General features: G+C 39.9%; 2 protein-coding genes across 5 annotated transcripts in view; one reads left to right on the forward strand and one right to left on the reverse strand.

Moving 5' to 3' along the window:
* Window positions 1–4,721: 4,721 nt before the first annotated feature.
* On the reverse strand, window positions 4,722–8,733 carry SERP1 (stress associated endoplasmic reticulum protein 1). Its single transcript, XM_054480263.2, has 3 exons — window positions 8,267–8,733; window positions 7,917–7,992; window positions 4,722–6,720 (listed from the first exon to the last, which is right to left on the reverse strand). Exons 1-3 carry the CDS (start codon window positions 8,348–8,350, stop codon window positions 6,680–6,682), a joined length of 201 nt encoding a protein of 66 aa, XP_054336238.1. The 5' UTR covers window positions 8,351–8,733; the 3' UTR covers window positions 4,722–6,679.
* The window catches only part of EIF2A (eukaryotic translation initiation factor 2A), a 38,086-nt gene continuing 30,052 nt past the window's right edge, over window positions 8,338–16,371 (forward strand). For 2 of the 4 annotated variants that reach the window (XM_063662341.1, XM_063662343.1), the window contains exons 1-3: window positions 9,008–9,051; window positions 14,605–14,674; window positions 15,675–15,756. In XM_063662341.1, coding sequence (XP_063518411.1) covers window positions 15,689–15,756 — 68 coding nt within the window. In that variant the 5' untranslated portion in view covers window positions 9,008–9,051; window positions 14,605–14,674; window positions 15,675–15,688. Of the gene's footprint in view, window positions 9,052–14,604; window positions 14,675–15,674; window positions 15,757–16,371 lie in introns of all 4 variants that reach the window. The other 2 variants (XM_054480257.2, XM_054480260.1) reach the window with 2 other exon arrangements.

Below are 16,371 nucleotides of genomic sequence, written 5' to 3' on the forward strand. Positions count from 1 at the left end.
CTCATTGCAATCTCTGCCTGCAGGGCTCAAGCAATCCTCCCATCTCAGCCTCCCGAGTAGCTGGGACCACAGGCACACACTACCAAGCCCAGCTAATTTTTGTATTTTTTGTGGAGACAGGGCTTCATCATATTGCCCAGGCTGGTCTCAAACTCCTGAGCTCAAGCAACCCACCTGCCTTGGCCTCCCCAAGTGCTGGGAGTATATAGGCTTGAGCCACCGTGACTGGACAAAACCAGGCTGAGTATTAAACTCTGATGGGTCAGCTTTCCCTGTGTGTATTTGGCAACATAGATGAATTTTAGTGGGATGTTTACAAAAAGAAAGGAATCTGGCCTTGAAAAACACCTTTATACTATTCTCAAGAAAGAACAAATGACTTTCCGGATGACATTCATTGTCTGTGGTACCTTTCTTCTCCACTTAATCCACAAGTAATTAACAGGCAGATTGTGCACCAGTAACTAGGGCTGGAGATAGGCAGAAACATGCTTGGATACTCCCACCGTAAAATCACCTTTATGATTTAGACTTTATCTGCAATTACAATCTATCTCAATCTCAAATATATTTGTGCTATAGGATCTGCAGTTGTGCGTTTATTGGTGCTGCACATGTCAAACAGAAAACAAAGTTGCAGCGTCTTGGTAGTTTACCCTGGTCTCATGGCACTTCTGGGTGCCAGAAGCTAAATGTGCTGGGTAGGGGTGCTCTGTGTGGCTCCATGGATGACATTTTCCCAAAAGGGTGCTGGAAGTCTCCTTTGCCAATGTGAGACTTGGTTTGGCAACCACACCACATCCTAAATGATAGTCAAAATGGTGTGGACTTACAGTGGGGAATTCCTTTGTGAGGAGAACAAGCTATCTCTACTCAGGGACTGGATTTGGTTTGGAGTATACTTGCCTGGTTTGCATGGGTCTGGCACAGAGAAGGGTGCACTGGTGTGGTGTCCTTGTACCGTCCTATACCCTAGGATGGGGCTGAGACAGAGGGCAGCTGACAGCCCACAAGCACCTGCTCTAACAGTAAGCACGGCTGTTAGACTCTTTGCTTATAACCGGACTGACCAGTGTGGTAAAGTGTCAGCTTTCTTTGATAAAGTGCTTTTTTGTTTTCTCAATGACACACTATGAACCGTTCTCAAATACGACTGAAAGACAAATATAACACCGTTGAAGTACTTCCAAATATCAAGCCTATCCTGGAGGAGTTTGTTTAAAGGGTAAAGAAACTGAATTCTGGTGCTGAGCCCAGTCATCAACCAGAGGTCACCAGGCTTGGAAGTAGTTGGGACGACTGTTATACCAGGGTTAGGGGATTTTACAAAAAGACCTGCTTCTTAAAGATTATTCTGATATAAGGCATTCATCAATCTTTTTCATTTTATCACTCAACCAATATGTTGAACTCCCACTATATGTGTAAAGCTCTGTACTAGCCAAGGGAGTGATGACAGTAGATGAAGAAATAAAGAAAAGATATGGCCTTTGTCCTTGAGGATTCCATGTCTGAGAAACTAAGAAACAAAAATAATAAACATGTGAACGTAATAAAGCTAACTGGTCCAGAGCTGTAAGTCCCAAAGAGAGTCTTCCTGAATCTCACAGCAAGAGAAAGCTTTACAGGAGAGGTGAAATTAAAGCTGGAAAGGGTAGGTAGTATTGTAATACAGGAAAAGTGGGCAAAACCACCTTAAGTTCAAGGTATCTGAAAAATCAGGGCTAGAACAGTTCTATGGAGGGAACCTGTGGGGGACAAGGCTGATAGGTAGGTTGTGAAGCCTCCTGAAAACCAAGGCAAAAAGAGTTATTTCTTCCCAATGGCAGTGGAAAGCCATTTGAGGTTAATAAATGTTCAGATTTTACCACCATGGAGAACTCATTGAGTTTCGTTAGATTAATACATAATCTTCAAAGGTAAAAGGAAAACATTACATTCTTAATATAGAAGTGTTTTAAATTGCTAAAAAAAAAATAGAGGAGACATGCTTAAAGCATCATAATTCCTCGACATTCAACATACTAAGTACCAATTTCATCATTACAAAACCAGTTTTCTTCTTTTTTTTTTTTTTTTTTTATTTTTTTAATTTCTGAAGTATTTATTGATCATTCTTGGGTGTTTCTCGGAGAGGGGGATATGGCAGGGTCATAGGATAATAGTGGAGAGAAGGTCAGGAGATAAACACATGAACAAAGGTCTCTGGTTTTCCTAGGCAGAGGACCCTGCGGCCTTCTGCAGTGACAAAACCAGTTTTCTAATCCTTGCTCTAACATTGCTTTATTGGTGTTAGGAAGGACAATATCTCTAAGCCATATGTCCTCAAATGTAAAATAAAAGGGCCAATCAAGATCATTTCTAAAGCTCCTAAATCAATTATTTCAGTTCAAAATAAATTATTCTCATTCTCCATTTGGCAGGCTTTCTCCATAACACAGTGTTAGAAAATAAAAATTTGTTATTAGTCCATGTAATGATACTGTAATCAGTTTTAATAATTTAAATACACAGATTTATTCTATCTGCATTGCAAAGTAGAAATTTGCACACTGGAAAATCTTCATTAAACCCTTTGTTATAAAAAGTTATCTCTGGGGAGCACATTGCTTCATTTTTCCGACTACTGGACTGCCTATTAAAAATTTTTATTTTGGCCAGGCATGGTGCCTCTTGCTTGTCATCTCAGCACTTTGGGAGGCTGAGACAGGAGGATCACTTGAGCCCAGGAGTTTAAGAGCAGCCTGGGCAACACAGCGAGACCCCACCTCTATTTTTTAAAAAATTAAAAACAAAATAAAATAATTTATTTTACACTTTTCAACAACACAGATAAAAAAGTTTTTAATTTTTTTTTTTTTGAGATGGAGTTTCTACTCTTGTTGCCCAGGCTGGAGAGCAATGGTGCAATCCTGGCTCACTGCAACCTCCGCCTCCCAGGTTCAAGACATTCTCCTGCCTCAGCCTCCCAAGTAGCTGGGATCACAGGCATGCGCCATCACACCCAGCTAATTTTGTATTTTTAGTAGAGATTGGGTTTTGCCATGTTGGCCAGGCTGGTCTCGAACTCCTGACTTGAGGTGATCCACCCGCCTCGGCCTCCCAAAGTGCTGGGATTACAGGCATGAGCCACTGTGCCTGGCCCAGAAGAAAAATTATTAAACAAAACTCTAGCAAAATAATTTTTAAAAATGTAGTCTTGAATGTATCACAGTGGTAACATTACTAACCCTTGCATTTTTGTGCTGTACAGGGAGCACCAATAGTAAATTTGTCACTAGTTTTTTTTTTTTAAATGCACCCATAAAAGGACAGATTCCTTTTTCCTTCTTTGAATTGGCAATTAAAAAAAAAATTAAAGAACTTCTGTGAAAGCAGAAGCAAAGAGCTCGTGAAAACAGAAGTGTTCTAAGTGTAAGTTTTGCAATCATTCCTATTACCATAAAGTACAAGAAACTTTGGTTTGTTTCTGCTCTCCCCCAATTAGCTCTGTGATGGAAAAAAACAAAAAACAACAAAAAAAATTTATCTGTTTTTACTTGTCCTTTGAAATACTTATTACAATTGTAGTTATGCTTTCATTTTGTCTGTTCCTTCTCTACTGGTCTGAAAGATATTTCAGTGTCAGGACTATGTATTCACAGTTCCATACCTGGCATATGTTATTCATTGACTAAAATGCATGTTTTTGTTAATCTGCGAATTGAAGCAGTTGGATTAAATTTTCCATGTCCCTTCTTTGTTTCTGTGACATATATTTACTTTGAGTTACCTAAGCCTAGGCAGTTAATTTTTTCCCTTTATTTCTAGCCTTTTATTGCTCATTAATCCTCTTTCTAAATAAGGACAGGTGTCTTAATTCAATTTGAAAATAAAGTGGTACAAGTAGCTACTGTGGTACTAAGTTTAGACAGGAAATGCTTCTCTGAGGGAGTGCCATAGTTTGCTGTTGAAGCCAACCAACTCCTACCTCTTGAAGTTAGGGTTTGCATCGAAAAAATAAAAACTAAAAAGGCAAGTAAAGGCAAATCAAACTTAAGAATAATTTCTAAATGGAGAATCTGATGCTCTAAGTTTTACAAATAAAGCACAATAAAGTTTTGCTGGTGAACCTGCTACTAAGCCCAGGAACATAATCCAGCTCTACATGGTCGTCCTTTGTACCAAAAGAACTCCAGTAACCTCAGTGAGCAGAGTCATGGCCCTGCAGTTGACTATCCACATTTCTTTAATGTAAGTCAAAGCCCATTACAATGCATCCTGTTACAATGGAAATCTTATTTTTGGAAGTCCACTTAATTATTTTGAGCAACATTATATACAACCCAACAGATACGATAATTGACAACTTGTTGAAATGTTAGAGCTAAACCACAAAGAGTAACTGAGTAATGTTGACAACCCCAATGTTTATTCTCATACTGTGCTCAACATTAGATGATCTATAAAATTCAACTGGCAAAGGGAGATCAAAGAATTGTGCTTTATCTTGAGCTTGAATTGGATGACAAGGAGATTAGGAAATCCTAAGTGGAAAAATATTCAAATCATTGTGCTTTCTATATATTTTTCTTACTACCTATTTCCAGTTATAAATCTTACATCTGTGCCTCTGCATACCATTTAAGTACAATACTAAACATTCTTTAAAATCATTTTCTACTAACTATAAAAGGTACACTCAGATAACTGTAAAATCATTTCCTTTTAGAAGAAAAGCATCAAATATTCAGGGAACTTTATTTTTAAAGAATAAATCAAATAAGACACAGCTTTCGTTTACCTAAACATGCATAATCCAACCTGAATATAAAATGCACTTAATTGGTAAATTGCACATGAAATACAAAGGGAATGCAATTTTACATATGTAAAATGATTGCTAGCTATAGCAATTTAACAGTCAAATTTATCAGAACATTGTACATTAAAAAACACAAACAACAACTTAAAGCCAAATATCTATAGTAAACCAAGAAAAATTCTGATATGGAATGGTTTGACTCAAAGCAAACAGTAAGGCACCTGCTATGAATTTAGCGCAACCATAAAACAAAATTAGTTAACCAAGACACTTGTTTCAAAAAGGGAAACAAGTACAGAGATTGATTAACTGGGTGAGAAAGGCAAGTAACAATTTAGTTAAAAACCTGCTGGCCCAAGGTCAGTTGATTCATTTCTTATTCCAGAATAGTTAAGTTCCTGAAAATCCTTAACCACTCCGCTCCGTTACTATTCTCCGTTTGAGGGTATCAGAAGCCCCCTATGAGGTTCACACTGTGTATAGACTAGGTAGCAGATTTCCCTTCTGTTCCTCTTAAAACAGCTTATTTTAAAAGAAATATCCTGAGGCAATTAACAAAGCCAACACAAGCAGCTTTCCAACGCATTAATACATAGACACTGCTCAGGTTTTTTTTCACCAAGTTATGGCTAAGTATACAAATAGCCAATACTTGCAGTTTTCAACAGTACTAGAAAACCCAAAACCTGCCCTATGACCCTCACCCTTACCATTAGTAAAATGTAAATTTGATCAATCATAACCTATAAAGTCATATAACAAAGGGAAGACTAAAGACTGATCATTATCAGTAAATCCATTCAATTCCAGATACCACTTTAGGCTGATGTGTCTAGTACCCTAATGATTAGGTACTACCTAATGACTGAAAAATCATTAATCTAGAAAAAGCATTTCCAAACTAAGGATAACTTCGTAGTTGATGTGCCTTTTTTTGCTATTAAAAGTGCTATTTAACATGCTAAAATGTCTTATGGCACATTGGACTCAACAGCATGTTCTGATGAGGCATCCATTTTTAGCAGTATTTTTCCCTAGAATTTTGTTTGGCATAGTAAACCCCTTTCATATATTAAAATAGTTCTGGTGAAATCAATGTAACATAAACAAACCTTCCCTGACTGAATTCACCCCACCACGGTAGTTTTTAGTGAAACCACAGTAACTGATTAAGTCAGAAAATGATCAAGTTTTTTTTATGGCATCTTGGGTTACTATACTCACTCATGAAAAATCCAAGGTAGTGTAATGGAAACAATATTGGTAAAATAGATGTTGTGGCTATAAGCATCTCCCTTTATATTAGACATTTAGAAGCTTTTAAAAATTTTTAGATGCTAAAGGTTGTGGCAAAACTAGGCTGTGTAGTTGTTCCATTTATAAGCACCTTATTACAGGACAGTTACATGAACCTATAAGGGAGTGTGCTTTCAGTTCAAAAGAGTAATAAAGTGCCTAGCTATATAAAAACCACAAGACTTCAAATTGTAATTTAAGCTAACTGCATTTATACATTAGGGTTAACAAAATCTAGACCCCGTCTATGCAGAGTCAGACTAATTGTTCATACTGTTTTAATAACCACATAAAAAAACTTACTCTTAATTGACTGAATAAGTAGGGTCCACTACTGTATCTTAACAATCAAATTTTATTGCTTTATTCATGTGGTGTTTTTTGCAAGGCACTGTGGTATGGACTAGAAAACTTGGAATGACTCATGAAGAAACCTTGGAATGACACATGAAGCATGATAGGAAAGTCATTCTGAGGCAGGATGCTTTACTGAATTGTTTTCAACCAGGGTATCAAACATCAGGAATGAGTTCAAGTTAAAATTCACAGGAGAATGGAAACATCTTAAGGTCAGTCACTTCACATGCCCATCCTGATACTTTGAATAATCTGGAAAATTGCTGTAAAAAGAAAGAGCAAATATTAAAATAAGCTTTGAATAAAACAGGTCTGGTGACTAACAAATATTTATTAAGGTAGCTGAAGAATCCAAAGGTACTCTTACATTTGCAAATGGTACATAACTTCAGTATAATAAGAAGTGAAGACAGGCCTATCTGAATAAATAATGAAATATCCCTGAGTTATTTTTTTATCTTAGCTTCGCTGAATTTTATGTCTAAGTATCCAAGAGAACTTGCAGTTAAGTAATCATTTTACAAAGAACTTAAAGCACCAAAGCCAACAGGTTTTCCCAGCATAGAATTATTTTGGTTTATAAGCATCCTTTTAAGGCCTGGCCTGTAACACATGCATGTTTCCTCATTCTCACAAAGCTGAAATTCAATCATCTTCAGGTTATATAAACTGCTTGGCTCTCATCCATTTATCAGGAAAGCTTCCAATTGGTAAGTGCAGAAGAAAGGCAAAGTGAAACGTTAAACAGAAATCTCAGTAATTTTAGAAATGTGGAAAACAAACATCTACTTCAATATTAACAGCTTGCATATTAAGATGATAAATGAAGAGAAGACAGACCTTTTTTTTGTAATCTATTTGCAAAGGCAAGTGTCTGTTACTCTTAACAGCAGGCTGCCCCGACACTTTTTTTTTAAACCATGTATCAAACGTTTCTTTTATTAACCTAAAAACATTTGACTCACACATTAAAATGCCAATCAGGTCCATCTCCTCTATAGTGAATCAATTCTTTGCACAAGCTTTATTTTATAAAATATAATCAATTTTGAATTAAGACATTAGATTCTGGTATATGTTAAATCAAGTTCTAACATCTATATGTACATATTTATAAGTTTCTTTGCAAAGACTGATAATGGACTTACAAAACATTCTAAATTCTCATTCCGTTAGGTTTTGTCCGGTCTTACATTTATTCCAACTGGATCATTACCAAGACCTGACCTCCTTTCTGATCTCCTGTGAGTACAAATTAAGCTGGGAGAAGTTTCTGGAGCACCACCCTCTGTGCATATGTGGAACAAGTAATTTGGTTCAGATGAAACAGAATTATGTGGAGTCCTCAGCAGGTGGGTTGAGAACTACGCAGGTAGGACTCACTACTGACCGGTCACCACGTCATCCCAAATCCTTTCAACCCAAGACTCTATCTGATGGGAGCCCCCAAGCCACTTACCAGAACCACAGACAACAAAAATGAAGAGAGCCAATAACCAGGGTCCTACAGACGCCTTCTCTTCGGGGGCATTTCTCTGCAAAAGCGAAAATCCACCATTTCAGATGCAGAGAAACCACTCGGACCCCAGGCTCCCACAGCCTGCACGCCGGTCGCCGGGGCCCTCACCTCACAGGTCTCCCCTTCCGTTCCCGAGCCCCCACAGTCTGGCGGCTCGCAGACTCGGGCCCCTACCCCTCCACGGCACCAGCCCACGGTCGGCCGGATCCGGGAGAAAACGCGACGCGGCCTCAGGGACCCGGACTCAGCTCCGGCTGCGGAACGCAGAGGGGCGCCCGCTCTTTCCTTACCGAGGTCTTGGCGACGTTGCCGCGCTGGGTGATGTTCTTGCTGTGCTTCTCGTTGGCCATACGGATCCTCTGTTTGGCGACCATCTTCGCGGCGCCACCACCTGCCCCGGCCACCCCTCGGACTCGCTCACTCTCCTGCCTCCTCTGGAGCCGCTGCGAGGCGAGGATCGTGGTGCCCGCGCCGCCGGAGCGCCGAGGTTCTCAGGCCAGACGCTAGCTACGGCCGCTGGGCCTGCGCGCCGCAAGCGCGGGGTCTGAGCACAAGCCGGGCGCCGGCCGCCGGCCGCTGACTGACTGACCGAGCGGGGCGGGTGCGTAGGAGGAAGAGAACTGGCCACCGGGTCGTTCTCGCGCCGCCGTCGCCGCCGCTTTGGCCGCCGCCGGGAGCGCGGAGTGAAAGAGGAAGGAAACGCAACGCAACAACGGGAATGTGCAGCCCGCCGCCTCGATCTACTTTGGGTTCGGCTGCCAACGTCAGCACTAGACGGGCTCCGCCCCGCGGAAGTGCGCGCCCCTCCCGCTGGAGAAAGAGGGCGAAAGCCCGCGCACCCTCCCAAGCTCTGTCAAGCGTCGCCCTAGATTTGCGCGTGCGCGTTCGGGCGCCTTTCCGCGTCACTCCGTAACCGGAAGTGAATTGGCCCCGAGGCTGATGGCCCCGGAAACACCAATTCGCTGTCTCCACGCATGAGGAGACGTGTAGGGGCCGGGTTCGGCCCCGGTGAACTCTCACCCGACCGGTTTCTTTTTCCGGGACAACATGGCGCCGTCCACGCCGCTCTTGACAGGTGAGTTCTGAAGAAGCGAGGGACTCCCTTTCTTCAGACTAGTTTCTTATTTTTGTCTTTGCCTTTGAGAACTACCTGAGGAGCCGGGGAGTCTGATCTGCCTTTTCTTGTGGCTTGCGGAAAGGCCAGACTGTTGGCTTTCTTGATATAGCGTGGCAGTCGGAAGTGAAGTCTCCGCCTCTGGGCTTTCGTATTCCCCCGCCCTTTCACCCATCCATCATTCTTGCCTGCGGATTCATCTTCTACAGAAATAGAAGAAGGGGGAGAAAAACAGAATGTGCTAGTTGAAATTTGTGACACATGGGTCTGCAATAGTGGTGTTACACGGGCCCTTGTGAAGTCATTTAGGTCTACAATAAGAACAAAGACAAACATATGAGTTAGTCCTCTAGAATGATCACGCACTTTAAATACACCTGGACTTAAGTAATTCCAGATTCTGGCCTTCCTGCCTTAATGAGGTTTGTAGGACTGAATAGGGAGAGTGGAGCTGTAATGCAGGTTTCAAATGATGAAGGTGTGGTTGGGAGAGGGTGTAGCAGTGAGCATGATAGAGATATTCTAGCAACATTTGATTTTGAAATGGTTATGAGCATATTAGAAGTAGAACATTAGAGGACTTGAAATTTTGAAGCTAAAGACAGAGTGTGTAGTGTTGGAGGAGATAATAAACTTAGGTTGGAAAATGCTGGGGAAGTTGCTTTACTAGGATGTGGCTAAGAGTCTTTGCATATGAATATTACGTAAGGAAAACAGAGTCGGGAAGGAGAAGAAGGCTTTGGTTAAGTTCTGATAACTATATAGAAGGAAAAAGTCATTAAGAGAAAGGTTGTCTGCATTTAAGGAGGGAGGCTATTCCCTCCCTTTCCCCCCACCCCTTGAAAGGAACCTTAAAACATTTTTGCACTTTTTGCCAGTCTACATTTATATTTTTACATTTTAAAATCTTTGTTATTAAGCACCATGCCCACTGATACTCTGTCTTCTGCAGTTTAGTCATCATTTATCAAACGCCGACTATAATCTGCTAGATAATATGCCAGGCAAAGACTGTTTAAAAGGCAAAGTTACATAATAAATTTTTTTTAGGTTCATAAAGGTAGCTTGTTATTCACAGTTTTTAATACTAAATGCTTATTTGAACTCTAATGAAAAAATTACATTTTAAAATCTGATAAATAACCCCTCCTTTAAAAATGCCTACAGTAGTTAGTTCCTCTCTGCTTACAGGGTAGATTCCATCCTATGTAGCATAGTTATGTAACCATTTATAATCCTTGAATTGCTCTTGAGACTCATTTATTTCCTTGCCATCCCATCTTATTTTGTGCTCCATCAATACTGAACTGCTTCTGAGTCCCTTTGAACAACCTGTTTCTTCAGTCTAGTACTATCCTATGCTTCTTCTTGATTTGGCAAACTTTTTCATCTGTTGAAATTAAAATTCATTTTAGATATCATTGCTCTGTGAAGCCTTTCGTCACTCTACCCAGATAGAGTCAGTCACTTCCTGGGCTATTTTTGTACCTTAAATATATTTGAAATTTTATTTCACTTACTAAGTAGGATAATTAGACATTCACTTGCCTTTCTCCCGTGCTAGACTGTGAGTCCTTCAGTGTCAGCGACAGGGTCTTATTCATATCTATCTTCTCAGTACTAGTGCAGTGCCTGGTAGACAATAGATACTCTAAATCAGGGGTCCCCAACCCCCCGGGCCGGACTGGTACCGAGCAAGCAATACCACTTGAGCTTCCCCTCCTGTCAGATCGAGGGTGGGGGGGGGCATTAGAGCCTCATAAGAGCGCAAACCCTATTTTGAACTGTGCATACGAGAGATCTAGATTAGATTTGTCTGTTTAGACTATCCTTTTAAATTAATGAAGGATAGCCACTTTATAGTAAATTAACCAAGGATGACAATTGTCTTACAGTGCTTAAAATCAGGGACTTTGTAAGAGCTTAAATGTTGCCTGTTCAGTCTACTCTTCATATTCTCATATTCTTAGAGGCCCAGAGAGATGAAGTGGTCGGATTCACACTGCAAATTGGCAGGATTAGGATTATACTTATTCAGATTGTTCGACTCCGTGGTCCATTTTTCTTTCAGTAGAACAAACTGTTTGATCTTTTAAACATTCTCAATGTACATATTTCATTCAACAATAGATTATTTTACTTCCAAAATCTTTTGTTAAATTTAGACTCATGGGATTTTAGAGCTGTGAATAATTTGCAGATTAGCCAGTAAATTTTGTTAACCCCAACTCTTAATTGGGAATGAGAAGCCAAAGCAGGTGAAAAAGGGATTTTTTTTTTAAACTCGTATAACCTAAAAGCCTCAGTACTGCTAGATCCAGATACTCACATGGCTTCAGAAATCTGTTTTTCTTTCTTTCTTTCTTTCTTTTTTTTTGAGACAGTTTCGCTCTCGTTGCCCAGGCTGGAGTGCAATGGCGCGATCTTAGCTCACTGCAACCTCCACCTCCCAAGTTCAAGCAATTCTTCTGCGTCAGCCTCCTGAGTAGCTGGGATTACAGGTGTACACCACCACGCCCAGCTAATTTTGTATTTTTAGTAGAGATGGGGTTTCACCATGTTGGTCAGGTTGGTCTTGAACTGCTGTCCTCGGGTGATCCACACGCCTCTGCCTCCCAAAGTGCTGGGATTACAGGTGTGAGCCACCACGCCTGGCCAGAAATCTGTTTTTCTTCATCTGTAGGCTCTTGCTTTCTTCCAGATTAAATTCATCTTTAAACTGACATTCAACCAAATGCCCAGCTCCAAAGGAAAGAACGCATTTTTGCCAGTAGTCTCAGCAAAAATCTCAAGGCTAGCTGCCTTTGACTTTGCTTGGCTCACCTTTGTATCAGTCAACTTTTAATCATGTAGTCAGGACTAAATTATATTCCCACTCCTGGATACTCCTCAAAAGAAAATGAGCGCCTCCTAAAGAAGAGGAGCTGGGTGCTAGGCACATAAAACAGCAATGTCCATTATGTGAAATTCAGATTGTCTAATCTGCTTGACCAGTTGAAGTCACAGATAATTTATTCAAAATTGAGTCATTTTCCTAAACTAATACGTAGTTCAGTGAATGTAAGAGTTGGGAAAAGTATTGTATTTTAAAGATGACTACACCCCTGCCATGGGATCCTTGTTTATTGAAGCCCTGTGTTTTTCTCTCTCTAACTCAGGCCTAGAGCAATAAATAGTATATGAGTGTCTAAAAAGGCTAGTAAGCTTGGAAAAGATTATGTAGATGTTTAATGTATTTCACAAAGCTACTGTGTGAAACTGGCGTTTATTTGTTGTTTTAATGAAAAGAACTGCTTGCCTTCTAGATTTTTCTTTCTGCTAGAACATACTGCCGATCCCATTTGATTGAAGAGGGAAATCACTAAAAACAGGGAATCACACAAACTCAGAATACACTATATTAAGCTAACTACACATTGTATTTAGTTTCACAGATACTTGTCACTAAAAAGAATTCCTTGTTAGAAAGTTACATGTAGAAAAAAATTGTTTCAGTATTGAGAAGTTTTTTAGTCCCTATTTATTTTTGCTTTTATTAGTTTAAAACAGTTTATGTTCTGTTATGGACCTGATTTTGTGTTTTTTCTAATAAACTTTGTATCACAGCTTATCAGGAGTAAATTGAACTATATATGCTTTTCTTAAATTTATTTAATAAAAAAACTAATTAAATCTAGCAAGGCATCTTAGAAGTACAAAATGTCAGTTTGGGCCAGGTGGCTTACAGCTGTAATACCAGCACTTTGGGAGGCTGAGGAAAGCAGATTGGATTGCTTGAGCTCAGGAGTTTAAGACCAGCCTAGGCAATATAGTGAAACCTCGTCTCTACAAGAAATATAAAACTTAACATGGCTTGGTGGTGGTTGACATGATCATGGTTCACTGTGGCCTTGACTTCCCAAGTCCAAGTGATCCTCCTGCCTCAGCCTCTCGAGTAGCTGGGACTATAGGCATGTGCCACCATGCCCAGCTAATTTTTGTAGAGACAGCATCTCCCTATGTTGCCCAGGCTGGTCTTGAATTCCTGGGCTCAAGCCATCTGCCTGCCTCGGCCTCCGAAAGTACTGGGATTACAGGTGTGAGCCACCATGCCTGGCCTGAGCCCTATTTTGTTTTCCAGCTTCATCATCCTCTAGCCACACAGGCCTTCTTTCCATCCCCTTGACGCTCTGTCGTTTTTCTTTCCACGGGGTTTTTACACTTGTTACTGTTCTCCTTGCTTGTTAACTGCCATTGATCCTTTACATCTCAGTATACAAAACACTTAAGGATGCTTTCCCTAACCTTCCATTTTTAGGTCAAAACTCTCTTTTATACCCTCAGTGGTACCATATACCTTTCCTTTGAAGCAAGAAACACAGGTATACGATTTCATATATTTGGCTAATTATTTGATTACTATTTGCAAAGTTCAATGAGGTCAGAGACAAGGCTGATTTTCTTTCCTATTATTTCGCCAGTGTTCAACACAGGGCCTAGGAGGTAGTTTGTTTGTTTTTTTCCCACTAAGCATTTGTTGACTAAATGAATCTATTTATTTGGTTCAGCTTTAGAAGCATTTAATTCAACCATTTAAAAAAGTATGGTCTGGGCTAGGCGCAGTGGCTCACACCTGTAATCTCAGCACTTTGGGAGGCTAAGGAGGGAGGATTGCCTTAGTCCAGGAGTTCGAGATCGGCCTGGGCAACAGTGAGACTCTGTCTCTACAAAAAAAAAAAAAAATAGCCAAGCAGGGTGGCACATGCCTGTAGTCCCAGCTACTTGGGAGACTGAGCCAGGAGCATCACTTAAGTCCAGGAGTTTGAAGTTGCAGTGAGCCTTGATCGTGCCACTGTACTCCAGCCTAGGTGACAGCCTGGGTGACAGCAAGACCCTGTTGCAAAAAAATTAAATAAATAAATTTAAACATAGAAATAAGTATAGTCTAGTTCTGTAGATGACTATTTAATCTTGAACTTTGTTTCCACTTAATTTTTTAGGCTATTACTGTCATTGGGGCCTTAATAAATGAATATGTCTCATTCCACTTGTTCTCTTAGTTTGAGAAATTGTGAATATATTAATATTGCCTTATATTTCTAAAAACTTTAAACATGTACTTTTTAAAATTACTTTATATAAAGCATACAGCTATCCTGTGTTCTAATATTTCCATTTTACAGATTAGGTCACAGATTCAGAGGTGGTAACGTATCCAAGGTTCCACAGGCAGTTGTAAACTTAGGTCAGGCTGTGAACTCATGTCCTCTTTACCACAAGACAGCTGCCTTTCTTTCAGTGGTGACAAAGTTTCGAGTTTTTATTTAAAAAGTTATATATTTCTCAGCAATTATATGATTTTATGTAACAGAGTAAGAAAATACGCCCTTTTCTTGCTAATATTCTATAGTTCAATGAAGTATTTAATGATTTCATTAATATTTTGACTAAAGCTGTTTTTTTAAAAAAGACATTTGTGTTAACGGAGTCTTTATTAACAAAGTAATTGTGGTTCTTTTTATTTTACTTCTTTAGTCCGAGGATCAGAAGGACTGTACATGGTGAATGGACCACCACATTTTACAGAAAGCACAGTGTTTCCAAGGTATGATTTATTTTGTTAAGTAATGTTATAGGGAACATACAGTACAATCTAAAATGGTTTTGTTGGTGGTGTATTTTGAACAAGAAAGGAAAAGAACAGATGAACTCATTTTTATTGTATAATATTAACCGAAGATGAAAAGAATACATATTCTCTATCAAGGAAAATGATCTTCAGATCTGAAAATAGTAACTTAAGACTATTTATAAGGTAGGGGGAGCAATGCTAAGAAAAAGTGTAGACACTAGTGTGATTGAATACAAGCCTTTATTTTACAAGAGTTTTATCTTAAGGAATGAGAAAAACTTGCAAATTTGATAGCCAAATCACGGCCAGTAATCTTAGTGAAATCATAATGAAAAAGATATTAAAAAGGGAGGACATATATATGCACATAGTATATAGCTAGCTAGATTAATTTTTTTTTCCCCAAAGAAACAATGGACAAGTAAACCAAAAACTAGTTAAAAATGCTTATCTATAGGGGGAGAGAGTTACAGGATGCAGGGGACACATCTGTGAAAGAGCTTTGGTATAGTTTTGACTTTGGACCATATAATTGTTTTAAATTTAAAATTTGAATTAAAGGCTGGGCCCAGTGGCTCACGCCTGTAATCCCAGCACTTTGGGAGGCTGAGGTAGGCCAGATCACCTGAGGTCAGGAGTTCAAGACCAGCCTGGCCAACATGGCGAAACCCCGTCTTGGCTAAAAATACAAAAATTAGCCGGGTGTGGTGGCAGGCGCCTGTAATCCCAGCTACTCTACTTGGGAGGCTGATGCAGAAGAATCACTTGAAACCCGGAGGTGGAGGTTGCAGTGAGCCAAAATCATGCCACTGCACTCCAGCCTGGGCAAAAAGATGAGACTCCGTCTCAAGAAAAAAAAAAAAAAGGGAAACTAAAATAAGTGATTCTAGCTTTATATCAGGTTGGTGGCATAACCATATGAAGACCTGCAAAATTCTTTTTTTTGAGACTGAGTTTTGCCCTTGTTCCCCAGGCTAGAGTGCAGTGATGCAATCTCGGCTTAATGCAACCTCTGCCTCCCAGGTTCAAGCGATTCTTCTGCCTCAGCTTTCCAAGTAGGTGGGATTACAGGTGCCTGCCACCATGCCTGGCTAATTTTTTTGTATTTGTGGTAGTGACAGAGTTTCACCGTGTTGGCCAGGCTAGTCTTGAACTCCTGACCTCAGGTGATCCACCTGCCTCATCCTCTCAAAGTGCTGGGATTACAGGTGTGAGCCACCACACCCGGCCTAATAGTTTTCTTTTTAACTGAAAGTTGATATTGTCATTTGAGTCTACTATAGGATAGAGTAAATTAATTGTATTAATGTTGTTAGGCACCAAGATTTTTCAGCATTAGGGTGAAAAGATAGACTTGCCTATATCAGTATGAACTCATGATTTCTTTTCATAAAACATTTGCATTTCCTAGTTCTGGCCAATGAAAAGGCCTGGAAGCAGCAATAACACAGTAGCAGTGAATACCCCATCCTCACAGATTGTGATCTTTAAATACAGTTCTTCACTAAAAGGAACCACTTCCTTGGAGAAGTGGTCAACTCTAGGTCTGGGACAGAAAATGTACAAGTTGAGGTAGCGACTTTTGTGCCAGAAAGCAAAGCTGTAAAAGACTAATGAGATTTTGTTAAAGGGTCGTAGGAAGCAACTTGAAGAGATTCACACCAACCTAA

The sequence above is a fragment of the Pongo pygmaeus genome, chromosome 2 (assembly GCF_028885625.2).
Source record: "Pongo pygmaeus isolate AG05252 chromosome 2, NHGRI_mPonPyg2-v2.0_pri, whole genome shotgun sequence".
Classification (NCBI taxonomy): domain Eukaryota; kingdom Metazoa; phylum Chordata; class Mammalia; order Primates; family Hominidae; genus Pongo; species Pongo pygmaeus.